General features: G+C 54.7%; 3 protein-coding genes and 1 long non-coding RNA gene across 8 annotated transcripts in view; 2 read left to right on the top strand and 2 right to left on the bottom strand.

Annotated features, from left to right (window-relative positions):
* Positions 1-1535: 1535 nt before the first annotated feature.
* Positions 1536-8869, bottom strand: LOC114486490 (uncharacterized). Of its 3 annotated transcripts, none has more exons than XR_003680337.2 (3): positions 8420-8869; positions 5986-8342; positions 1536-1622 (listed from the first exon to the last, which is right to left on the bottom strand). It is a non-coding gene; the product is annotated as an uncharacterized lncRNA (long non-coding RNA). The 3 variants fall into 3 exon arrangements; XR_003680339.2 differs by having other exon boundaries at positions 1550-1622; positions 6808-8342; positions 8420-8866; XR_003680338.2 differs by lacking the exon at positions 1536-1622 and having other exon boundaries at positions 5857-6086; positions 6808-8342; positions 8420-8866.
* Positions 8870-9614: 745 nt separating this feature from the next.
* Positions 9615-14769, top strand: HOXC10 (homeobox C10). The gene is made up of 2 exons (XM_007125728.4): positions 9615-10486; positions 13648-14769. The coding sequence occupies exons 1-2, from the start codon at positions 9736-9738 to the stop codon at positions 13923-13925; spliced, it is 1029 nt and encodes a 342-aa protein (XP_007125790.1). The 5' UTR covers positions 9615-9735; the 3' UTR covers positions 13926-14769.
* Positions 14770-18304: 3535 nt separating this feature from the next.
* LOC102984378 (uncharacterized) lies at positions 18305-22729 on the bottom strand. 2 transcript variants are annotated; one of them, XM_024122963.2, is made up of 4 exons: positions 21932-22729; positions 20781-20912; positions 20340-20416; positions 18305-19509 (listed from the first exon to the last, which is right to left on the bottom strand). In XM_024122963.2, the coding sequence occupies exons 1-4, from the start codon at positions 22168-22170 to the stop codon at positions 19229-19231; spliced, it is 729 nt and encodes a 242-aa protein (XP_023978731.1). In that variant the 5' UTR covers positions 22171-22729; the 3' UTR covers positions 18305-19228. The 2 variants fall into 2 exon arrangements, 1 of the variants encoding a protein (XP_023978731.1); XR_003680333.1 differs by lacking the exon at positions 20340-20416 and having other exon boundaries at positions 19431-19509; positions 20781-22729.
* HOXC4 (homeobox C4) overlaps positions 19448-23859 on the top strand; it is a 60585-nt gene continuing 56173 nt past the window's right edge. Inside the window, exon 1 of one of the 2 annotated variants that reach the window (XM_028491282.2) lies at positions 19448-19525. The gene's annotated coding sequence lies outside the window, so the exon portion shown is untranslated. The remainder of the gene's footprint in view (positions 19526-23859) is intronic. The other variant, XM_007125724.4, reaches the window with a different exon arrangement.

The following is a 23859-nucleotide window of genomic DNA, read 5'->3' as shown; positions in this document are numbered from 1 at the left end:
TTGGGCGGGGGGAGGGGCGTGAGCAGTGGGCGCCTGAGCCGAACAATCCTTGAACTGAAAGCCTTCCCTTGCCCATGTGAGAAGATCTGCTAGGACACCGTGTCTGCGAGGGGAGACTTCCCGGGCTCCCCGTCCCTACCCCACCACGCCCCACTGCTAGGGGGCAGCTAAACGTGATCCCGCCTTGCTGTGAAATTTCTGTTCCTTTGACCTGGTGTTAGGTGTGCAAAGTCGTGTCCTACCTCTGTCTGCGCCCAGGCCCTGCCCAAGCCTAGTTGTTCTCCCCCTTGAACGTGTAGAGTCCTCCTTTGAAATTTCTTAATTGGTGCGTTGAGGTTTCCTAACCTTTTTCCAAGCTGTGCCCCACTCCGCGAATTTATAGCTATAGTCTATGCATTTGTTACCTTCTTTTTAAAAAAAAAAAAAAAGATTGGGTGGAAGAGGCAGTAGGGAGATGGGATTGGATGCCTCCCCCATGCTGAGGCCTGAATTTTTGTAAATAAATTTTCACAAGCATTTCTTTCTACCCGGAGGGGATATGGGGAGGACTCGCCTGGAATGAGATTTGAATCACCCATCTCCTCGTGCGTGAGTGCGTGTGTACGTGTGCAATCCCCACCCGGCTCCTGTCCCAGAGGGATTGCTGTGAAATTTTTTTTTTGGTGGCAAATAAAGATATTTCATTCTGTTCAATATTATTATTTTATTTGACCCTTTTATTAGTCCCTCTCCTCTTAAAACCCTCAATACTCCCAAGGCGGAGGAGGTGGAAGCAGGCGGGCAGAGCCCAGCAGAGGAGGACAGGCGTGTGAAGGTGAGGTAGGCCGGAGCTGGCGGGCCTGCACCCCTCTCTCCACGGGCAGGGGCAAGAGTGTGGCGGTAGCTTCCTCCCGCTCTCAAGTTAAGGACTTTCCACTGCGACTCTTAAAGCTTTCATTTCTCACGTGCAGCTCAAGCTGCGTCCAAACGCCCAGCAACGCTTTCCGTTTAAGCACACGTTTGTTGTGGAGTTAATTGTAACCATCATCGAATTTAAATTTATAGGAATTTTCTTGGCTCCACCGCCCTCCCACCAGATGTCTCCGTCTGTGGCAGTTAAATGTGTAGGTTTGAGGGTAGGGCTTTCGTTTTTTCTTTTCTTCTTTTTCCCTCTATGAGAAGACTGTATTGGAATTTTTATATACAGTTTTGAGGGAGGGAAGGGAGAGGGGGAGAAACCAGCCCCCTCCCTTTCCTCACCGCGCCAGCCTCTGAGGGTGGGAGGGTAGGGCTGGGCCCCTTCCCCTCAAGCACAAATGGCCAGGCTCCTCCAGACACAACAAGACCCTAGGCTGGGGCCACCCTGATGTTTATACTTTGGTCTCCCAGCGTGGAAAGCCCCAGAGATTTGTTTTGTAAGAGGTTGGCTTGGGGTGGGGCGCTGGGGAAGGAGGTGACCCATGAGGATGGTCACTATATCCATATATATATTTGCTGCATGTTTCTTCGGTATAAAGATAACCATAGTCCTTTCAGCGCATTCGTTGAGGGCACTCTGGCGATCTCTGTTCCAAATTCGTTATTTGGGGGCAGAGGTTTAGGACCAATTCGCTCATCTTTCCCTTTTCTTTGGAACTGTTCTTCTGTAATTCGAAGAAAATGTTTTCGTCAATATAATTCTGTTGCGTGAAAGAAAAAAGCACCACGGCTATGGACTATTGCATCTAGGTTCCGTCGTTTTTGATGACAGGGGTATCTGAATCTCTAATTTGTAAATGTAAGTCTTGAGACAAAATTTGAAAACTGGGGTGTATATACAACCCCACAATTGCCTCATGTGCCCACACACAAATATTTGTCGGATGCCTATGGGTGCACATGAAAAGGAATATTATGTGTACGCTTTTGCCTATAGTATGGAGTAAAACTGACCACATACACATCTAGGGCTTGTGTCCTCTGAGATGTGTAACCACTGTCAGTGTGTAATGAGTGTCAGAAGGAATGCAGCTGAGGATCGTCTGTGTGTGTGTGTGTGTGTGTGCGCGCACGTTTGCATGTGCGTGCACTTGTGCATGAGAGATATCTCTAGGTATGATGTTTATCCACTAGTCATAACAAGGGCTATTGGCCTGCCAGCTGTGCTTCCAATAAAATAGGATGGAGATAACTATATAGAATGAACCTGTTTATAAAGCAAAATACTGATCTCTAAATCGCTCTTGATTTTGGAGAAAAATATTTAAAATCCAAAGCTACCACTTTCCCTGCAATGTGCAGCCCAGAAAAGATCCCCAGCTCTAGAAGGGATTTCTGAAGGAAGGCGGGGTGTCATGGTGAAAGAAAAACAAAAGCTTTCTATGATCCAAGCCCAGGAAGCTGCCAGTCCTCGGTGACCTTCTAAAAATTAGAAAAAAGAGGTCTCTGTCCCCCCAACAAACCCACTTTCGGGCCCCCGGGATGTCCGACCCCCCTTGGCGGTCAGGGGCACTCTGGACTCAACCTCTTTGGGTAATCCCCTCCAGCCGTCGCGCTGCCCGGGAACAAAAGAGCCTCGTCTAGACGCCGCCATAAAGTGCCCCCACCCCGCGCCTCTAAACCCAGTTTCATTTCGCCCTTAACGACCCAATCTGGCCTGTGTTAGAAAACGCTTCCGCCCTAAATAGTAAACAAATCCGCAGTGGACAGTCTTGGCTCCCCCAACACAGCCCATACCCCCACTCCATTACCCCCTTGCCCACAACCTCCTTCCCCCCTCTTCTCCTCCAGCCTTTCTCAGCTCCCAGTCCCCCAATCCCCCCCCACACCAGTAAATAAACCCGAGGCCGAGTTCAAAGTTTCCCGGAGCTAAGGAGGAATGTTGGTTGTAAAAATCCAAGTTTATAGCGCACGTGGGAGTTTACAAGGGTATTAAGTGGTGTGGGCTGAGAGAGCACTCTGGGCCCCTCCCCCTCCCACTATGGGCTTTGGGGGTGCAGTGGGAAACTGGGGGACTTGAAAGGAGAAGTGGGTTTGGTGTTTCTTTGTCACGCAGACCCCCAGGTTGCTGGGGGATGACGATGCCAGGGCGCCTTGGAAGACGGTTCACAGAGCCCAGCCAAGCGCCTCTGAGAGAAAGCCCGCAGGTTCTAGGTGTCCCAGATGGGGAAGATGGGGAGCTCTGCTTTAGGCAGGCAAGAAAGTTACAGACTAGGTGTCTGAAAGGTGAATGGAGTTGGGGATACCTGGAGCCATTTCTCAATCGGAGGAGGAAAAGCTACCTGGGAAATAATTTCTCAAGTGGATTGAAGGCAAAGAGGGTTTTTCTCACCAGGACAAAGAACTTTGAACTTCAAGGGAGTCAAGGGCGCCACCCCTTGCCTCTCCCCGCCCCTCTCCGGAATCTGTAGGGCAATTCGTTTCTGGGCCAATATTCCCTCAAGGGGGCAGCCCCTGGGGTTTCCTGTTGCCCCAGGGCTGGATAATGCTGTTTGTTGAACCCTCCCAACTCAGAGCCCGCCAGAACTGTGTGCACGCGACTGCACTCTTTATTATTCATATAAACCTTTGGAAAAGGCAACGCCCGGGAAGTTTTTATAACTTTGTTTGGCATAAAAGTTTTACAAGATTCCTCCTCTCTTTTTAAAAAACTTAAAGTTTTGGTCTTGCCATGGAACCAAGTCTCAGGGTCTCTGGGAGGTTGGGGAGAGAGAGGTTCTGGGGTCCTGGTGGGAGGGGGGGTGTCTGGAGCTGTATCTCTGACTAAGGCAAAACAAGGCTTAAAGGTTGGGATTAACCCTTCCTGAGGTCCACCTTGGATCCAGCTTTGGGGGCTGCTAGGAAAGTCCCAGCCACTCTGCTGTTGAGACACACCCTTACAGAACCCCAAAGTTCAGACAATGTCAATTAGACCAGGTCTTCCCCATGACATCCTCTTGTTCCCCTGTAGGCATCTCTCTTTCTCTCTCTCTCTCTGTCTCTCTCTCTCTCTCTCTCTCTCTCTCTCACACACACACACACACACACACACACACAGCCCTGCACACACCCTCAACCCACTGCACAAAGTGGAAACCCATAACCTTGACTCAGACTGTTAAGTTGGGGAGAGTCTCTGCACACACAGCCCTGCAACCCTGCCTCCTGCAAAGTCCACAAAGGGTTTGATGAAAGACAGAATTCAAGACGACAAGAAATGCCTGCCCAGAGGTTGCAGTGATTGTAGGACCGAGAGAGAAGGAAGGCCAGCGGGCTGCAATCCAGGAGCTCGAAGAACAAAGGTAACTGTATAGGGACGTGGCCTTGGACTGCTAAGCCTGCGAGTGACCCCTTGGATCTGCCCCTCACCTGGGACTGACAGAACCCCACTCCTTCATTTCCCCTAGCTCCAGCCTTGGGGTATCAAGTGGGGTCAAACAGGGACTATTTTAATGTTCATCTCTGGAAGTCAGGACAAAGATGGAGCAACTTCTCCAAAGACAGGCCTGGTGGATGAGGCTTCTTCGGGGTGATGGACTTGAAGATACCTAAGCCCTGGAGCTGGGCACACTTCAGGGAGCCAGCGGAGTTGGTCAGGATGTGCCCCAGCGCCTGCTTTTCCTCCCCTCTGATAGTGACTGCTGAGCCCTGGCCGCCAGCGGCTGACAGCCCTACACTTCGCCTTGTGAGGAGCCGAGTTAAGGCTGAAGGCCAGCGAAGGTCAACTCCAAGCTTGAGCAGTGGGGCTGGGAAGGGATGCTACTGAGCCTGGTGCTCTCCCCCTCACAGTGCCCAGCGCAACAGAGGAAAACAGGAAGAGCCAGGGGAGAAAGTCAAGGGGAAGGAAAGCATTTAGGAGGGAAGGAAAGCATTTAGGAGGAAAGAAAAGAGTAAAGAATAAATTGTATAACAAAGAAAGAAAGAAGGAAGAGAGAACTAAGGAAGACAAGAAAGAAAGAATCAGAAAAAGAGAAGGAAACAAATGAATTGCAGAGAAAAAGAGAAGGAAACAAAGAGAAAGGAGGAAGATGGAGAAAGAAAGAAAGAGGGGGGATAAAAAGATGGAAAACAAAGATCTTCGAAAAGGAAGTTAGCCAGTAAAGGAGGAGTGGGATTTTCTCCGAAGTAAGCCGGCAGACCACAGCCCTGACTCCGGCTGGAAACACGACCCACTGGGCAACTTGGGCGCAAACCATAATATGGAGCAAAGCTTCCCCCGCCTCCCGCCCGCCAAGGACACCATCCCATCCGTCCTCCTCCCAAAGCTTCTACTGGATGTGTTTACTGTCTGGTTTCAATTCAGGAGGCAAAGTTAAATAACTGGTTGGCTTCGGCAGGGCAAGAAAGCAGTTGTGCTGGCTATCAGACTTCGGGATGTGGGGATCGTAGGGAGTACATTTTTGGGTAAAAGTGAATATTTGTGGCCGTGTACATACAATCAAGCTCCAAATCAGATACGGGTCTAGGCGGTAACCTCATAGCATCTGGGTGCAAACGTGTACAACGTCCAGATGTGAGAGCGACTCTGATGGCCAGGCTGCCGCCAGGGTGGCACTGAGATCCGGAGTAGACCAGAGGCCCCTCCAAGTGTCCTCAGCCTCCCACTTTCCTCTTGTACCTGTTTGAAAATCCGTTTGGGGGGCTTCGGTGCATTCTGTCTTTTGCCTGGGATTTTTCTGCTCCCAGTTCAGCCGAAGCAGAGCCTGGTGTTAGCGAAAAAAAAAAGCAAATCTTTCCTTCAAATTTTGAGAAGAGAATGATTTATTTGGGCCTCCAAAACAAGAGGGAAAAACCCTGCAATTTTAACCACTGGTGTGATTTTGTTTTCCATTTCACTTGAGATTTCAACACACACACACACACACACACACACACACGAAAAACCCTGCAATTTTAACCACTGGTGTGATTTTGTTTTCCATTTCACTTGAGATTTCAACACACACACACACACACACACACACACACACACACACACACACTGTATAATTATTTTATTTTATTATTTTATCCCAAAGGGAAAGACACTCTTACTTCTTTTCACCTCACCTTTGGAATTTCCTAGATGACGTCCTTAGCCTTGTGGGGAAGCTCCACTAATTTTCCTTGGAGAAATCAGGGTGCCTCTGGGGTGCTTTGAGGGCTAGCGCCTGGAAAGCAGTCGAGGTTCCTTTCTGTTCATTGAGCACTAGATTCCTTCTTCTGTTTTCACATGGGGACCCCTAGCGCCCCAGTCCTCAGCCTGCCGTCTGGAACCCGCTGACCACCCTGAAGTCTGGGAGGCGCACCCTCCACCTCTCCCTTGGTCACAGTCCCACTGGCGGCAGGAGGCCCAGCTGGTCATCCCTGCTGCACTTCCAGGGTCTAGGTACTGGGAAGAAGGGCACAGGGGGCCAGAGCTCTCGGGGTAGGGGGGGTTGGTCAAAAGGTAGGTGCAGCCTGAGCCCGCTCTGGCCTGAAGCCCCTGGATTTTCACATCCCCCATGTTGAGGCAAGAAGAGGGAGCCCCGGGGCGTCAGGCATAGATGCAGCACTCCCGGAAAGTTGGGGAAATGGCTTAACAGGGTGATTTTAGCAACACAGACTTCTTCTGGACCCCAATCCAGTTCCCTTGGGGTGCAGGCCTGAGGGTCTTGGCCCGGTGGGGCTTGGCCGGTAGGCACCTGGCAGTGGCGGCAGGCGGCAAGTGGGATGGCCGTGGGATGGCCGTGGCAGCCTGAGTGCCTTTGAACACCAGGCCCGGACAATAGGACGGAAACAGCCTTTGCCCATGGCCTCGGGAAAGACGGAGCCCAAGGGGGAAGGGCTGGGACTCACACCTGACTGTACTTTCCCAGACCCGCACGAATGCTCCCCTCTCCCCGTCCTCACCCTCAGGTCTTCCTTCCTTTAGTCTCCACTGGTGCAGAATCCCAAGTCTGCAAAAACCCAACAAGTTATTCAAGTCGGCGTCTTCCGGTTCTTGTTTAACAGCTCCGGGGTTGCGTTTATCCTGCGTAATTAAAGGGAAACATTTGTCCCACCGGGGGTCCCACTTAGGCTGATGAATTTGATTTCTTTTTTCATTAATGGGCCATGTTTATCATACTTCTAATTATTTCAACTTTAAACACTATTCGTTCTTGTGAGGGGATGGGAGTGGAGGCGCGAGGCTCCTTCTCCCAGGGGGATTATTTCCATTAATAATGGCAAGGATTCTGAAAGCGACTCCATCCCCACCCAGGGCTGAGGTAAGGAGTGAGTTTGGGATGGGGGTCAGGCTGGTAGGGGAGACAGGTCTCAAAGCCGAGTGACTCTGCTTCTCTCCCGCTGGTTCCCCAGGTTAAGCCGTGGGGCTTGATGTTTTTGAGAGGTTATCTGGAGTTTGTCTCCTTCACTCTGCCGCCTCCCTCAACCCCTCCCGGGCTGGGCTCAGACCCTTCCCCTTCGAGGCTCTTGGAAACCTTCCGCAGCCCCAGCCGATCCCAGCCTGGCCTGGGCAGAGAGGCTCAGGGAGTGCTGTCCCGGCCCCCAGCTCCTAACACGGAGAGAAAGACCAGGAAAAGCTGAGGTGGTCAAGAGGCACCTGGGTCTGGGGGAGAGGGCCCAGCAGACCCCAAGATGGGAGGCAAGGGCAGGAGATTGGGATGCCAAACTCCAGGGACAGGGACACCAGGCAGGAAAATAAAGGAGATGTGAAAGAGGGGGGAGGGAACCCCCCGGAGGGAACCCCCCCAAAGCCATATAATTCTCAATTGCTTTGGTCTTTAATTTCATCGCCCCATAAATGAGAAAATATCAGTTCCCATACTAAATTTTTATCCTCGGCTGATAAATATGATGGGGAATTTTCGTTGGGTCCTCGTAAAAGCGAACAGTTTCGATCAAACTGGTGGGGAAAGACTTAACGCAGATAATACAAACAGAGTGGCCATAAAGTCTCCACGTTTCCCGCGGGGTGGGACAAATGGCTCCCTGGATTGACTGCCACCGGGGCCGTCCCAAGTCTCATCTGGGGCCTAAACAGGCTAACCTTGCCGGGGCCAACCCCTTGTGCCGAGCCCATGGAGACCTCTGTAAATGAAAACACGAAAGCATTTCAAATCTCCCCTGGCTGGCCCTGCCAGCGAGTCACACATTACACATTTTCTTCCAGTTTTCCCGGGGTTCGGGGACCCCTGCGCCTTGTCTCTCGCCCTCTGGATGACAGATTTCAGCGGATTTCTTTCCGAAGGCGTCTTCTAGCAGCCGCGGACTTGGGCCTCCCTAGAAGCGATCCAGCCTTCTCACTCCTCCGCGCCAGGGCGTATGGAGCTCTGTCTTTTCCCGGCCAGGCTCCAGCCCTTCGGAAAGTCGAAACCCATGGCTCGGTCCAGGGGGAAATGTGGGGCGACCGGAAAGACAAGTTATACTCCAGATTCCGTTTCCTGAGGAAAGGGTGGAGAGTTTAGTTCGCTTTGTGAGAAAGGCGATGAAGAAACGGAAAGAACTATTTGAAACATACCTTGTCCCTTATTTCTCGCTTCCCTTTACTAAAAAAATAACCACAAAAATAGACTGGTCCGTCTTCTCCTCTAAAAGCTCCCCCAGCTCATTCGCTCTGTTAAAGGACACTTCTCTGGGTCGGATTTTGTCGCGTCCGTTGCCCTGGTTTCCCGGTTGATACGTGACTCCCCCAAACCGCCGGAGGCCCCGCGGGTTCCCTCCTTCTCTCTGGGAATGCTCCCTGTTTTCGTGGGGGCAAGGTCAACTGGAAAGCGAGGGCCGCCAGGGCCTGGAGCAAAGCAGCCGAACCGGCTCCAAGGCCAAAGCCTTCCTGCCCCTGAGTTGATAACCCAGGAGCTGCCCACCCAGCCAGGCCCAGGCCGCACTCCCTGTTCGGGGAGCCGGTGCCTTTGGTTGCCGGCTTCCTCCTCCCGCGACCCCTCAGTCCCCTCGGAATCCCCCTCTCCCAAGCAGCCCTGAAGTCATCTTGACCTCCTCCCTGGCCTGCCCCAGACACTGGAGATTCCCCGTCAGTCCCCACGGGGAACTTGCAACTCAACCAACTTCCGTGACGGGAGGTCCCAAGCTGAGCTCCCAGCCTCAAGGGCCGAGCCCGACGAAGGAGGACGCAGGAGAGGAGAAACTTTAGTTCCGTTTGGGATTCCTTAACTTTTTCCTCTCCCTTTCTCTGCCCGCAGGATCCCTCCCCCAAACCTCACCCCACTCCCATCCCAGGGGAAGAAGTGGGGGCGGGGGCCAAGGCGAGGAAAAGAGGAGGTGAGGAGGGAAAGAAGTACCTGAATCGTGTCTTGACCTTTTAGTTTGAATGTGACTGTTTTGAGCCCCGAGTTGCCTCGCTCTCTCACTCTGTCCCGCATTTTCCCCCTCTCCGCTCCCCTCTCCCCAAGAGTTACAGGCTGCTTCCCGGGTAAACAAACCCCATTCTCCCTAGAACCCCCTCATCCCCCTCCACCCCGCTCCTGCCCCAGTCGCCCCGGGGGCCCTTCCTTTGTTCGCGGGGAAGGGCTCCGGCGCCCCTACCTCGAGGCGGCTGCTAGGTGGCGCTGTTACTCCACGCTGCGCGCTCCGCCTGCAGACAACTTGACCCCGCTGACGTCACGGCTGTCTGAATCATCAAGGCCATTTTCAAATCCCATTGGTCTAGCCGTCACATGGTGAGGGCCGAATGCGCGGATAATTATGGAGCTGATATTTCCCCCCCTCCCCTTCTTTTCCCTCCCGCCCCTCCAACCGCCCCCCCTCCCGGATGGGGAAAAAAAAAGATGTCAGCTCCTCCGCAGTAGTATTGCTCCTTAAAAACCCCTCTCTCTGAAAATGACATGCCCTCGCAATGTAACTCCGAACTCGTACGCGGAGCCCTTGGTTGCGCCGGGTGGAGGAGAGCGCTATAGCCGGAGCGCAGGCATGTATATGCAATCTGGGAGTGACTTCAACTGCGGGGTGATGAGGGGCTGCGGGCTCGCGCCCTCGCTCTCCAAGAGGGACGAGGGCAGCAGCCCCAACCTCGCCCTCAACACCTACCCGTCCTACCTCTCGCAGCTGGACTCCTGGGGCGACCCCAAAGCCGCCTACCGCCTGGAACAACCTGTTGGCAGGCCGCTATCCTCCTGCTCCTACCCACCTAGTGTCAAGGAGGAGAATGTCTGCTGCATGTACAGCGCAGAGAAGCGGGCGAAAAGTGGCCCCGAGGCAGCTCTCTACTCCCACCCCCTGCAGGAGTCCTGCCTCGGGGAGCACGAGGTGCCGGTGCCCAGCTACTACCGCGCCAGCCCGAGCTACTCCGCGCTGGACAAGCCGCCCCACTGTGCCGGGGCCAACGACTTCGAAGCCCCTTTCGAGCAGCGGGCCAGTCTCAACCCGCGCGCCGAACATCTGGAGTCTCCCCAGCTCCGGGGTAAAGTGAGTTTCCCTGAGACCCCCAAGTCCGACAGCCAGACCCCCAGCCCCAATGAGATCAAGACCGAGCAGAGCCTGGCGGGCCCAAAAGGCAGCCCCTTGGAGAGCGAAAAGGATCGGGCCAAAACCGCCGACTCCAGCCCAGACACCTCTGATAACGAAGCGAAAGGTAAGGCCGCCTGGGCCGTGGCCCGGGTGGGACGCTCGGGCACTTGGTCTTCGTGGCCGGGGCGGGGGCAGGGAGAGGGTTGGGCCGAGGAGGCCCTGGACGGTCTTGGGAATGCGACCCCGGCTTGAGACTCGTGCCTGCTGAGCGCCAGGCTGGTGGCGCCTCATTTGGCTAGGGAAGGTAAGCGGCGAAGTGGAGGTGCCGGCCGGCAGCGGCCGTGGGCGCCGAGACCGGGGTGGTGCGCAAGGCGGGCAGCCTGCAGCGTCTTGTGTTGCCCAGGGCGGGGGACCGATCCCGGGCGCGTGCTGGCTTTGGTTTGCTTGCTCTGCGTTCGTGTCCTGGGAGGCTGATGTCCCCCCACCCCCACCCCCCCACCCCCCCACCCCCGCTCAGGTCAGAAGCATGCAAAAAGCTTAAAATGGCGATCTTGGGCCAGGGACTAGGAAAGGCTTGGGAGAAGGGGGATTTCGCTTTACTGCGTTTTCCCAGTTGAGAATTGTTTCCTGCGAGGCGCGATTTGTTGTTGTTTGTGGGTCTGATTTGTGCGTGTGGCTTGGGCTCCTGCGGTTTTTGGCTCGGCCGGTGGCCTCTGGCAGCCGTTCTGGGGCCGGAAGAGGTGGAGGTGAAGGGCTGCCCCGTCCCTCCCTCCCCCAGACGCCCAGGCTGCGTATGGCGTTGGAACAGGGCATTTAGAATGTTGTAAGTTTTTTGTCTCCCCTTTGAAATTTTGTTTCCTTTTTTTTAGAGTTACGTTAAAAAAATTTTTTCCCGTTGGTTTCCAAAAGCAGCTTACAAATGTGTGGCTGGGAAATTTCTGTGTGCATGGTAAGCGGTTTTCTCCTGAAAGGGAGTGAGGCTTTAGTTGGATTTTATTGTAATTTAGGTGTCGAGGGAAAGCCTAGCCAGAGTTCAAGCTCGGGGTTCAAGATTCATTTCTGCTGCAGGTACTGGGGGCCTTCAGGACCCTTCTCTGACACCTGGAGAAAATGTGGAGGAAACAGGAGCAGTGGAGGGAGGCTGAGGGGACTTTCCCTGAAAAGTTGGAGCAAAAAGCATCAGAAAAGGCCCAACTGGCCGGGCGGGGGTGGGGGGCGGGCAGGGGATAAACCTGCTCCCCACAGCACTGGCTACTGGAGGCTGTGTGTAAGAAGGGCTCTTTGGGTGCAGAGGCAGATGAAACAGTGAAAACTGAGCAGATTGGGGGCGGCCTGGGTCTTATGGTGCTTTGGATATGGATTCGGTCCACACGTATGCCCGGAGGCGACCTGTGTCACACTCACACACACTCACACATGCCCTCTCATACATGCACATGCACTCTTTTGGCGGGTGAGGGCAGACCCTCGGCCTCTTGGGTCTCCTCTGCAAATCAAAGGTGGCCTTGGCAAATCAGCCCATGGAGACCCTAGCCAGAAGGTGGGCACGGGTGTGTTCATGAGGGGGAGGGGGAGAGAGGCACACATACTCACGAAGCCTTGGTGGTGGCACGTGTGCAGCACAAAAGTTTAATTTTATACCATCTCCCCACACCCCGAGCTTGGTTGGGGTGCAGATTTAGGGTAGGAAAAGCTGCGTTCTAGCCCCACCAAAGGCAAAGTCAAGGTTAACAAGCCTACCTCCTAGCTCAAACTGCCCCCATTCCGGTAGGCTCCCCTTTCTCTCCTGCCATCCCCATACCATCTAAACCCTCCCACCCCAACTAATCCCTCTGACTCTGCCTGCTCCCTTCTTGCCTGCCCCCCTCATTTTGGTGCCTCCACCAGGCCAGAGGCAAGAGGGCTTTGGGCCAGACTCCCCATTTGTAATCTCTCCCCTTCCCCCAGACCCCAACAACCCCAATAAAAAATAAATGGCACAGAGTTAGATGTGGAGAGCCTTTAAACAATTTGGCAGGAGGCTGCAGGTGCAGAGGTGGGAACAGAATTAAGTACATTCAAGTGTTTTAAACTGCAGCCTCACGTTTGCATTTTCTGATGCCTCCTGATTCCCCTAGGGCCCCCACCCCACTCCCCATCAAGCTAAGATCCAGGAACCTGGCAGTTTCATTTGGCATAGAAGGGGATATAGAGCACAGAGCCATCAGCAGAGTCCTTTGCTGGGTGTCCCTCTCGGGTCTCTGGACTCTGGGTTTTTCCCTAGAAAAGATGGCCAAGGTCTCTTCTGCTACTTGAGGAGCAAGGCTGGTTCATTTCAGCAAGAATTTGTGCCGGGGGCAGAAGCTGTAGATAAGCAAAAGGGAAATACACACTACACTTATAGCATCTCCTGATATAAATAGACACATGTGTACATATCCCTGAGTGTGTATACATATGTGTAGGAGTGTGTATCTCTGCAGAAATATACATGAACATGCACGCATACATATCTACATAGACTAGGCAGGAGATTTCCAGGAGGCTGCATTTCCTCAGGATCTCTCTCTCCCTTGACCTTAGGTCTCTGGCCAGGGCAGTTGTCTGAGGACTCCTCAGCATGCCCCAGGCTGTTGCCCCTGACCTCTGCTGCCTGCACAAGCTCCCTGCCTCAGTTACTCCTGGGGGAAATGGCCAGGATAGGAAAAGCTGGCAATGGGAGATCCAATGGGGTAGAGTCGCTCTGTGACACTTCAGGTGGGAGCCAGGGCTGGGGATCTGGTGCAGAGATGGCTGCAATGGCCTCTGCCTGCAGAGTCTGGGGCGACATCCCTCCACTGCGTTGAAAGGGGTCAGAGCTCTCTGGAAATTGCTCTGGGCAGCGAGGTGGCCTCTGCCACCCGGTCTGAGGCCTGGAAAACACTTTTCCTTCTGGTTGGATTTTTACAGAGCTGGAAACGAACAGAGAGGAGGCGGGGTCTGGTGAGGCTTAGAGTGCACACCAGGGTCAGCAAGCCGAGGGAGAGCAGGAGTACTCAGAACATGCTAGGTCAAGGTGGATTGGGTGATTAAATTTAATAGACGCGTTGGAGGCAAGTACTTTCTGTCTTTCTCCCCTGTAAGTCTAGACCCCAAAGAAATTCTAAGAGCCTTGAGGCCAAGAGGACCCCACCAGCCAGGCCTGTGGGGCGAGAACAGCTCCCCTGTGCTCCCTCAGCTGCCCCCACTGCGAGCTGGCCAAGGCTGCAGTGCTGCGAGGGTTGCCTCTTCGAGGGATACTTATGTAAATAATGTTATTTTTAACAGAGGAGATAAAGGCAGAAAACACCACAGGAAATTGGCTGACAGCAAAGAGCGGAAGGAAGAAGAGGTGTCCCTATACTAAACACCAGACGCTGGAATTGGAGAAAGAATTTCTGTTCAATATGTATTTGACACGAGAGCGCCGCCTGGAGATTAGCAAGACCATTAACCTTACAGACAGACAAGTCAAAATCTGGTTTCAAAATCGCAGAATGAAACTCAAGAAAATGAACCGAGAGAATCGAATCCGGGAACTGACCTCCAATTTTAATTTCACCTGAGCGAGGGGCCTCCCCTCCCACTCCCCCTCTTCCCCCCCTTCCCTCCTTTCCCCGCCCCTCCTCCCTTTGTGCCTGGTGGTATATATATTTTTTCCTCCCTGAGTATAAATGCAACACGCCTGCAAAAAAGGCAAAGACCTCAGACACTCCTTTCAAGGGACCTATGGTTCGTGCTGCGAAGATGTGTCCACCTAAAGCATGAGAAATGGGGTGCTGGGTTGTGGGGTGTGGTGTGCCCGCATAGACGAGGGTGGGAGTGTGGCTGGTGTGTGTGTCAACCCCTCACTCACCCACGCACTCACACATAGCATCCCGTTCTCCAGGCAAAGTTAAGGTCGAATCCACCCGATTATAGGGAAAAAAAGAGGAAAAAAAAATCAACCAGAGAAGGTCCGTAATCTCGAAGAGCACAGTCAGAATCGCTCCTTCCTTGCTTCATCTCCTCCTTAGAAAAATAGACATTTTGGAAAGTTCGGCTAGTGTTTGTGTGTTTGTCCTAGCGTCTGGCGCCTGCACCAAACCCTCTCTGTGTCTTCACCTCCCAGTCGTTCTGAGAATCTGCTTGAAGTCTCGTATTTGTACTGCTTTCTGCTTTTCTCCCATTCTCCCAGCACCCCTACATCCCCCATGCACTGCCATCTCAGAAATTCCATCCAGAGGAGCAAAAAAAATTTTTTTAATTTAAAATAGAACATAGTGAAGCAAAGACAGAGTGCCCCTCCCCCAAATATCGCCCTGTCCCTGTCTGGGGGTTGTGTTATTTAAAGATATTCTGTATGTTGTATCTTTTGCATGTAGCTTCCTTAATGGAGAAAAAAATCCTAATAAATTTCCAGAATCATAATCCTCAAATGGGTGGTTTTCTGTTTTTAGTGTTTTTTTTAGCGACACCCTCCCCCCAAAGAGGCTGAGTGTGTGGATGTGTGTGTTTTGTGTTTGACTCATCTCCTAGAGCCTTTCTAGAACGTCTCTTGGCGGGTTTAATGTAAGTGAGAGACCATAACGTTGATTTAAATATTATCCAGGTGACCACAATAAGTCAAGGTCATAAAACAGTAATGTCAGGACGGTCTTGGTGCGCGCGAGAGGTGGATTTTATGATCTGCAAATATAATGTGGTGCTGCAGTAAAAGATGCATTTAAAGGTGACTGGAGGAGGGAAAGAGGCAGAGAGCAAACTGCAATCTTGAGGAGCAGACGGATCTGATTGCCCGGGGTGCTGGGCCAGGCGCACCCCACCGCTGCTCGGGGGAACCCCAAGAGCCCCCCACCTATCCAAGGAAAGGAATAACCTTAACCGCCGCCGGAGGGGGACAAGGAGCTCAGCCACCCCCCCTCGACAGCAGCAGCAGAAGCACGGGCAGCGGCAAAAGGAGGAGGAGGAGGACGAGGCAGCGACAAGGTAAGAGAAGCGGTTTCTTGTTCTTCTCTTGGCGGTGGAGTGGGGAATAGCGGCGTCCCCAGGTGTCCAGCGCGCCGTGGGCAGAGCAGGGTGGAAGGTGTTTCGTGCAACCGCGCTTGCTGAGAGCCCAGGCTTGCCTTGTGGCGGCTCGCAGTGGAGGGCAGTGGCCGTGAGCTCCCCGTCCCCAGCCCGTTGCCGTGGGGTTCGGCGGTCAAAGGGGTAAATTGGTGGTTTTTGGCTTCTTTCTTCACTCGGTCACTTAGGGTCGCCTTGAGTTCGACACATGGGTCTAGATGTCTCTCATTCTGGTCGTCTGCTGGAGGAAGCAGAGGGAGGATGGGCTAGAGAGTGTTGGAGCTTGAAGCTTAGGTTTTCCTGCTTTCTGCTGGTTTGGATGTGAGCCTTAGCCAGGCTCTCAGTCCCCACTCTGCCTGGCCATGGGGCTTTGCCAGGCAAGTGACCTGATTGGAAGAGGCTCTGGAGTGGTTCGGCCACACATAGACGAAGGGAAGCCAGAGTCCAGCTGAGAGATGGAGAAGATCAGAGGGAATCTAGGAGGAGAGCACAGGAGAGCCAGAAGGGCAAGACAGGGGACCCAGCTGGAGAGTGGAAGGACACTCCAGCTTCCCCCAGGGCCAGGGCCAGAGGCAGGGGGGTAGCTCCACTGCGGTGCTGGGGGCGGGGCGGGGGTTTGGCAGCTGGAGGTCCCATTTCACCAGTCTCTCTGAGCGATTTGTTTAGACTAGCAGCTGATGAGGCAGTCAGATCCCCTACCCACCCAGCCACCCAAAGTCTACTCTCTAGTCCTTAGGGAGGTCGTGAGGGCGGAAAGGGGGATGGGGCTGAATTTCTTCCTTCCCCAACCCCCTTCCCTTCTCCTCCTGATAGATGCAAAGCTGAATCTCCCGCCCTGTTCGCTCAGCTGATCTGTGGCTTAGGTAGTTTCATGTTGTTGGGATTGAGTTTTGAACTCGGCAACAAGAAACTGCCTGAGTTACATCAGTCGGTTTTCGTCGAGGGCCCCAACCCACCTATCCCGCTCCTACCTTCCCCAGTGGGACTGCCCCCAGCCCCCCCTCCTAAATAGGGCAAAGTGGGTACAGACTGAGGCGGGCTAGCTGTGAGTGGGGCTACACCACAAGTCTGGAGAACCCCGCTTTATCCTGTCCACTTCTCAGCCTGTCCCCATCCCCGTGATGGAGGGAGAGGAGTTTTTCCTGCAGCTATTGTTTCCTGGGCCCAGCTGATGGAGACAGACAAAGAAGGTCTAACCAATTCCAAGGAAAGTCAGGAATTTGAGTAAGAGGTGGCCTGGCGGGCCAGCTCAGTTGGGTAGCAGGGTGGGGCAGGATGATTAGGAGAGAGAAGACCACAGAAAGAGAAAGGAGTCTCTGGAAGAGTTAGCTTCTCCTACCTTCCACCTCCAAGGAAAAAAATCTGCCTCCAGTCGGCTGGGGCTGGAGCTTCTCCTTAGAAAAGTGGGGTGCCTGGGGTCCTAAGAGTTGGGGAACTCTGAGCAGAAGCTCAGCCACCTCGCCTTCCCCTTCTATATCTCCGTCGCCAGGAGAAGGGCATATTTAGGGTGTTAGTAGGCTGGAGGAAAGCCATCCAGTCCAAGTTGAAACCCCCCACACCTACCCTACCGGGAAACGTCAGGGCAAGAATCTGGCTCTGGTCTCTTTCTAGCTGTCTGTTGCCCGTAGGCCTTGGCGTGTTGTGTCTGTGCCTGTCAGGCAGCTGCTTGTCTTTGCGCTGTGTGGAAATGTCTGGGTGAACGGAGGCTGCCAGCGCCCACCATTACCATATTGCTGGGGAGGTTGTTGTTTGATGCCAGGGGGAGGAGGGGAGGGTCTGGGTTAGGGAGAATCCAAGCAGTGTGCAACTTTGCAAAGCTTCTTACCCTCCTTGGCCCCTCTGGTTGCCCAATTCTGGTCCTGGTTACTAGAGAGAGGACTCTCCAGCGAGGTTTCTCTGCCTGCAGAGAAAACTGGGGAGGACCAGGGAGAATGGGGAGATACACCCCCGTTCTCAGAGAGACTGAGAAAGAGAAAGCCAGGTTCTTGGTTCTCTTACTTTGGAATTATTATGATATGTAAAACATTATAAACTTTCAGACAAGGGAACAAAATCATGTCCCCGGAACACAATATATACGTCAAGTTCTGTATTCACGCAGTTGTCTGCTGGGGGCTTATATGTAACCTTGGATGAGTGTGGTTCTCTGTTTCTATAACTCTGTCTCCTCCAGGCTCTCTCAGATCCCCGGTATATATTTTTGTGCACACTCGTGTATTTTTCTCTCTCTCTTGTACGAAGAGACCCCATGGAGACTAGAGGAGAAAATGGGAATAGGGCCTTCCTTCTCCCCAGCTGAAATTGTCAGTCAGTCTTTCTGTCTGTCCCCCAGCCCTTGGTAGGGGAAAAAAATCTCTTCCCTTGGAAGGAAGTGCTCAAATCGCCCTATGGCCCCCCGGGAAATGGGGAGGTTTTCAGAGAGGAAGGCCAGCTGGTGTGAGGCAGGCAAGGGCTTCCCCAGTTTGGGAGCCCCTAGCAGTCTCTGAGTTTTCAGGCTGTCTGAAGCCCGGGGCCAGCTGGAGTGAAGGGAGTCCCAGGCAGGGGCTGGGTGCTCAGGAGTGCCTGGCTTGGAGACAGCATCCCTGATGGGCCGAAATTCACCAAAGAACGACTTCTGTGCTTTGGGTCTCTCTGCCCCAATATCTGTTTCAGAGCTGGTGGGCTTATGGGGTGGGTGGCCACAGAGCTGTAGGTCTAGGTGCCCCCCCATATCCTGGGGAATGGGGTACATTCTCACAGGGCCAAGGTGAGGGCCAGTCTGGTGGCCAGAGTCCACCAAGGGGCCCTGGGGCCGTGGATCATGGCTAAGGCAATGGTGATTATTTATTCGCTTCGCTGGAAGGGAGTCTTCAAAAGAAACAGCGTGAAGAGGAGGGAAAAAATTATCTCTCATCTGCAGATATTAAGATGGATTTTTATTTCTTAAAGGACCCTCCCCGCCGAGAGTGCATAAGCGTAAACTTAATATATGCTCCGCAGCCCAACTCCAGAAATCGCAATAAAAGTTAAAACCTCCCCTACTGGTTTTTTTTAATTATGATATGGGAAAGAGGAGCAGGATTTATAGAGCTGAACTCTCGGCGTGTGAGTGTTTAAGACTTGCAGGAGAAGGAGGAAAAGGCAAGAGCTCGCCAAGGAGAGCCTTGGTCTCTGAGATCTCTCGCCGCCTGCGGGGGCTCCGGCTTAGCCGGCCGAGCCTCTGTGGCCTCCCTGGGACTTCGGCTCCCCAAGCACCCTCCGCCCGGGCCCACCGGCCTGCCTCGGCTAGCTCGGAGATGCAGCCCTTCTCGGGAACAGGTGAAGGGCAGCGGGACCAGGGACAGGGGCTGCAGGTGGGAGCGTCAGGACACTGGGCTTTGTGTGGGTCCCTGCAGGGGAGGAGGTTTGCAGCCCCGGGCAAGGCCGCGGCCCGAGGGTGGCCAGTGGGCGCCTTGGCTAGGAAGAGTGTCCGGCCGGGCGTGAGAGCACGAACAAGGTGGATTGTGTGTGGACTTTGGCCGCAGACGGAGCGGAGCGGGCTCCCGGGCAGAGGCCAGCGGCGAGGCAGGCGACCGGAGGTTGAGTCTGTAGTAAGAACCTTGAGGTCTGTTTGGTGTTTGGGCTGCGGGGGCGGGGGCCCAGAGTGTGCAGCGCACAGTGCGCCGGGCGCGGCGGCCAGCGTGGGCGAGGCGGCAGGCCCCGCACACCTCTGCAGCTGCAGGGCCGGGCCCAGGACGCCTGAACTGAGGCCCACCAAGGGTCAGAGCGTGAAAAATAAATGCAGTTAAAGGTCTTTCTTTCTTTCTTTTCCACGTAAGAGGTCCTTTCTTTTTTGTCTCTTTCGGAGCTACCTGGATTTGATCCAGAACAGGTTGCCCGCGGGAGGGCCCCGCGAGCGGCAGCGCGCGAGGGAGGGAGAGAGGGAGGGAGGGCGAGGAAGAGGGAGGGAGGGAGGGAAGGAGGGCGGGCAGCGGCGGCTGCGGTGGCCGGGGCTTCCCTCCCCCGGCGGAGGCGGCTTCCCTGCATCTGTGGCCGTGGGGAGCCGAGGAGCAGGTAACGAAGGCGCTTCCCGAGGCGGGATTGGACCAAGCCAGAGGGACCGAGTCTTCCGGGTCTCTGCCCAACGCCCTGGAGGGGAGAGAAGGTAGGGAGATCGGCGCTCACCCGGCCCGGCACAGGGGCCTGGGGAATGTTGAACCTGTGTTCGATTTCAGGCTCACACTCATGTTGTGAGTCTGTCTGCCTCCGGAGATGCGGTTTGCCTGCCTGCCTGTCTGTCGGTCCGTCTGAGACGTCCCAAACCCTAGGCAGTCCTTCCAAAGGCTGGAAAAAATCGGGCAAATTCGTCGGAATGTACACTTTCATTCATTGGATTCTCTGCAACTCAGCGGAGCTGCTTGGTGCGCGCCCAAGTTGGAGGGAGCTTTCCTCCTGCTTTCTGGCTGCCGGATCCTCTGGTTCCCTCCACCATGGGCTGAGTTTCCGGCTCCAGGTTCGCGGCTTGCCCTGAGGTTTGAGGCCAGACAGCTCCTAGTCTGGCAGGGAAGGCGGGGGAGAGACTAGCGGCTCTGGCCCCTTAATTGTACTTCGGACCCTTATTGTCTGTCCTTTCGCCACCTCGGCTTCCTCAGTCTGGGCTCCAAAGTCACTGCAAATTTCCTTGCGACACACACATCACACAAAGATCGGGTAACCAGGCGCCCAAGGCCACGGGGGCTCCAAGCGCAGAGCGCCCCTAGCTCTGGGGCCGCTCCCCCTCCAGCCACTCCCCAGGCGGGGAAACCGGACCGGGTTGGGGGAGCCGGAAATAGCCCTGTTTGCTGTGGGGCGGCTGGGCTGGGGGCCGGTGGGAATGTAGGCCGTGGCGTTGAGAGGGCCACGTTCACAGCCCCTGGGGGTTTCACTCCTGCTGGGTTTAGCGGCTGGACTCCTAGTGTGTCGGGATCCCGGGTACCCACCTGGGGTGGGTGCAGGACGCTGGTCTCCTCGCCGCAGGCCAGGAGAATTCAGTTTCTGCTTCCAGCGCAGGCCTGAGCTAGGAGGAGTTGTGTGTGTGGGTGTGTTTTTCCCAACAAAGAGGGATCAGGAGAGAAAAGGGGGGAAAGTAGAGGGGAACCAAGGAGGGGGCGGGGAGGAGGAGAGGGCAGCGGAGAGGTGGACTGAGCCCATTTCAGGGGGAGAAGGAAAATGAAAGCAAATGGAGTACACACAGCCTCCTCCGCGCTGACGAGCCGGGAGCGGGCGCCCTGCCTGCGGGCGCGGGGATGACCCGCTGGGGGACCGGGAACCGGGAAAAGCTTGTTTTAAATTTAATCCGAACTTGGCTGTGTGGATTGAACCGGAGGGAATTTAAATCACTAAAAGGGAGGTGCAGGGCAAGGGGAGGCGATGAGTCTAACCTGCCTGTCTTTCTGTCTGTCTGTCCTTCCCACGGTGGTGCTAGCTTGATTGTGGTCCCAGCTGTCCAGATCTGAGGTGATGTAGTAAGGGTGCTCCTCCCCCTGCGAGGCCTCTCCTGTGCCCAGTGCCGTCTTTTGGGGTCAGAAGAGAGCTCTAAGAACTAGAGTGGATGCACAGCTGCGAGCTAAAGCTGGGGTCCCCCCCGCCCGTCCCCTACAGGGACTCCCAGTGGCCTCCAGTCCCTTGGGTTCCCCATCGGTGATGAGGAAAATTGAAGGGAGTGGTGGGGGTGAGAGGGAGGCTGGGAACTGGGCAGGAGATTCAGCAGGCGTAACTGAACCTGGGAAGACAAACCCCTCCTTCTTGGTGCTCCCACATCTTTTGTGCCCCGACACCTACAAGCCTGGATCTGGGAGGAGCCTGAAAGTCTGCTTCAGATCCCTGACCTGCCACCCCATCTCCAAATGCAGAGAAGGGGGGTACTACCCACATGCAGTTGTGGAACCCGAGGGACCTCGGCCTGGTGGCCTGGTGAACTCAGGGACTCCCAGCCGCTTCCAGCCCCCCTCCTCCTGGCTGCCTCTCTCAGCAAGGCCTAGGCAAAATGGGGCATCGGTGGGGAGGGGGCTGTGGGCGAGGCCTGCTTCCTGATCCACAGCTGTGTCTGTGCCTGAGTGAGGAGGGTCTGAGTTCACTCTCCGAAATGAAGGCGACAATCTCCCCTCAGTTTGACAGGGAATTTGACGCAGCAGAGAGCATGAGCCTGGTGATCCAGGCTGCCCCACTGCTGCTGCCTCTGCTGGGTGGGCAGGCAGGGTGGGCAGGCTGCTCAAGAGTTGAAAAGAAGGCCGTGACCGAAGTGGGTAGCAGAGAAAGGGGCATCTGTTTACAGCCAGTATGTCTGGGGGGCTCTCCCAAATAGTAGAGGCCCACAGGAGAGGGGCTGTAGGGGCATCTTTCTTCTAAGACTGAGGTTGGGACAGATGGGCTCTGTTCCCTGGCGAAGACGCAAAGAAGGAGCGGGTGTGAAACCTTCTCCTTCCTCGTGTCTTCTTTGCTCCTTGACGAGTCCGTGGCTCAGCTCCCAGCTGCCTGGGCGGTTGCCTGGGCCGAGATAGGGTTCTATATCCCAGAGGCCTGGTGTACCCACCTCAGCAGGTCGCCCGGGAGAGGCAGGAGAGAAGGCCTCTTCCTCCTTTGTGTCCAGACAGAAGTGGCCGCCGCGCCCGGAGCTGGTCCCGCGGCAAAGGCCCGGCCAGCCAGCGGGCTGCACAATGCCACGGCTGCTCGGCCAGCCCGCGCCCTGCCCCGTCCTGCCTTCCTGTCAGCGCCCTTCCTCCTGCTCACTCTCTGCACGCCTTCCTTTCCCTGCTCTCCCCCTTTTTTCATCCTGCCTCCCCTCTTTTCTGTAATTCTCCCCTCTTTCTTTCTTTTATCCTAATCCGTTTTCTTTTTTCCTTCCCTCCTTCCTTCCTCCCTTCCTCTCTATGGGCCTGGTGCCCTGCTTCAGTCTTGTTGTCTCAGGCTGTCTCGGGCTCAGTCTGTCTCAGGCTCTGTCCTCTGATGTCCCCTTGGTCGCAGCCTGGCCCCAGGCCCTCTGAAGGCTACACAGCTCTGCTCAGCATTGCCAGCAGTCACCCAAGAGCCAGGCAGGGTCCCCAGCCGCCTGGGCTGGGGGAGGTGCTGATAGCGCTGGGGATTTGGAGGAAGCCTCGGCAGGGGAACGGGAATCTCCTGTTTTTTCCTTGAACTAGTGAGGGAGAATTTTTGATTGACAGCTAACCCAACTCCATCAAGGCCAAAAGAGGTATGCTGTTTCTTGGTGTAATTTGGATTTCCCAGACCAGTCCAGTCCGGGGCAGGACAACATAATCAGAGCCGAGGGTAAAGAAGCTGAGGTCCCGGGTCGTCTCTCCCCAGCCGGGTACTTCTCACGTCACGCCCCCGCCATGCGTGGAAATCCCAGCCCTGCTAGACCGAAAAGGACATAACTGGGGTGGTGGTGGGGGGGAAGTAGGGACTGGGGAGGGGGTCTGGCAGGCTGGGGTCAGTGCTTCAAGCTGCAGATCTATCCTTCCCCCTCAACTTCCCCCCACCCCAAACACACATATTACACTCTCTGGGACACCTCTCTCTAGCCCTTCTCCTCCCCAGAGGAGACAGGTCGACAGAGATGTGCGGTGGGGCGGGGGGAGCAGCCTCTGCCCCCCACCCCTGGCATTTGGTCCCTTCCTGGGGACAAGAGGGGAAAGAAAGGCAGGCATCTCGGATCTGGGAAAACTCATCCTTCCCTGCTGCCTCAGAGCCTGTGTCTTAGCCTCAGCTCCTGCCTATTTCCCCTAGCGTAAACTGGACTCTTCCCTGCTGACCCTGAAATTGTACCCCTCCTTCAAACTCATTCTGCCCTGCCTAGGGTACTTCTGTCTCTGGGGACATCACCTGCTCTTCTCCCCCGCCCCCAGCCAGCTTCCCTGCCCCCTCTCTTGCACCCACACTGAGAATTTCCTGCTTGCCTAAAGCCCACTTTTGCTAAACCACCATGGGACAGTGTGATGGAAAGCAGAGGGCTGGGCAATGAACCCCAGATTCAAGGAGGAAGGTAGCGACCAACTTCTTGGGGGGGGGAATCCAAGCTGTGTGATCTTCCTTACAATCACACTACCCCTCCAGAATTCCTGTGTCTGACTCCGAAAAAATTGCTTTCTCCCATTCCTCTGTAGCTTTTTTCCCGTTCCAAAAACAGCCTACAATTTTATTTAATGAAAGACACATTTATGAACAATCAAATGATCCTCATAAAATTTTTATTGAAGGACGTAAAAACAAGCTACTTGCCCACGACCGAGGTCGCTCTCTCGCCTTGCCCGCTCTCACCCTGGCTCTCTGCAGACAGAGCCCTGGAGTGACTTCTTTTTGGGGGGCGGGGGAGGGCAGGATGTCTCAGAGGTGGAGTTGGGGGCAAAGGAGAGCGAGCAGGAAGACGGGATGGGGACACCCCACTGAAGTTGTTTAGGTCTCTCCACTTCTTCAGGCTGGCAAAGAAAGATAAATAGATACAATAAATTTAAAATAAAGGCG

The sequence above is a fragment of the Physeter macrocephalus genome, chromosome 6 (genome assembly GCF_002837175.3).
Source record: "Physeter macrocephalus isolate SW-GA chromosome 6, ASM283717v5, whole genome shotgun sequence".
Taxonomy (NCBI): Eukaryota; Metazoa; Chordata; class Mammalia; order Artiodactyla; family Physeteridae; genus Physeter; species Physeter macrocephalus.
The sequence above is the reverse complement of the archived record's forward strand: the minus strand, read 5'-3'. Positions and strand labels throughout refer to the sequence as shown.

Bases quoted from the DNA above. Each gene is read 5' to 3' on its own strand.
- HOXC10 (XM_007125728.4), top strand. From the start codon at position 9,736: ATGACATGCCCTCGCAATGTAACTCCGAACTCGTACGCGGAGCCCTTG. The intron at 10,487-13,647 runs GTAAGGCCGCCT...TATTTTTAACAG, and splicing joins CTCTGATAACGAAGCGAAAG to AGGAGATAAAGGCAGAAAAC.
- LOC102984378 (XM_024122963.2), bottom strand. From the start codon at position 22,170: ATGAAAAAAGGGGGAGAGCAGGGAAAGGAAGGCGTGCAGAGAGTGAGC. The intron at 20,913-21,931 runs GTGGGTACACCA...TGACCCCAAAAG, and splicing joins CTCCCGGGCGACCTGCTGAG to ACGGCACTGGGCACAGGAGA. The intron at 19,510-20,339 runs GTGGGTACCCGG...TCTCCCCTCCAG, and splicing joins GCGTCCTGCACCCACCCCAG to GGCGTTGGGCAGAGACCCGG.